This window comes from Eimeria mitis, genomic scaffold (genome assembly GCF_000499745.2).
Source record: "Eimeria mitis Houghton genomic scaffold, Emh_scaff4551, whole genome shotgun sequence".
NCBI lineage: Eukaryota > Apicomplexa > Conoidasida > Eucoccidiorida > Eimeriidae > Eimeria > Eimeria mitis.
In genome coordinates, this window is record NW_013572864.1 from 1,302 (window position 1) to 1,587 (window position 286).

At 52.4% G+C, this 286-nt stretch overlaps 1 protein-coding gene across 1 annotated transcript in view; it reads left to right on the forward strand.

Moving 5' to 3' along the window:
* The window catches only part of EMH_0076000 (uncharacterized protein), a gene marked incomplete at both ends in the record, with an annotated part of 3,764 nt that overhangs the window by 253 nt on the left and 3,225 nt on the right, over nucleotides 1–286 (forward strand). The window contains one exon of the mRNA XM_013499678.1: nucleotides 143–217. Within this exon, the coding sequence (XP_013355132.1) occupies nucleotides 143–217 (75 nt within the window). The remainder of the gene's footprint in view (nucleotides 1–142; nucleotides 218–286) is intronic.

The following is a 286-nucleotide window of genomic DNA, read 5'->3' on the forward strand; positions in this document are numbered from 1 at the left end:
TCGAGGGTTTAGGGTTCCCTGGGGGATCGCTCCCCCAGAATCCTGAATTAGGGTTTAGGGTTTAGGGTTTAGGATTAGGGTTTAGAGTTGAGAGTTTAGGGTTTAGGGTTTAGGGTTTAGGGTTTAGGGTTTGAGTGCGAAGGCAGAGGTGACCTGGGGGCGCATGCAGCGCAGCAAGCCCGGGGGCCCCGGGGCCCCACAGGCAAAAACATTGAGGGTTTAGGGTTTAGGGTTTAGGGTTTAGGGTTTAGGGTTTTATTGCAGTGGTATTTGCTATCAGGTGGCA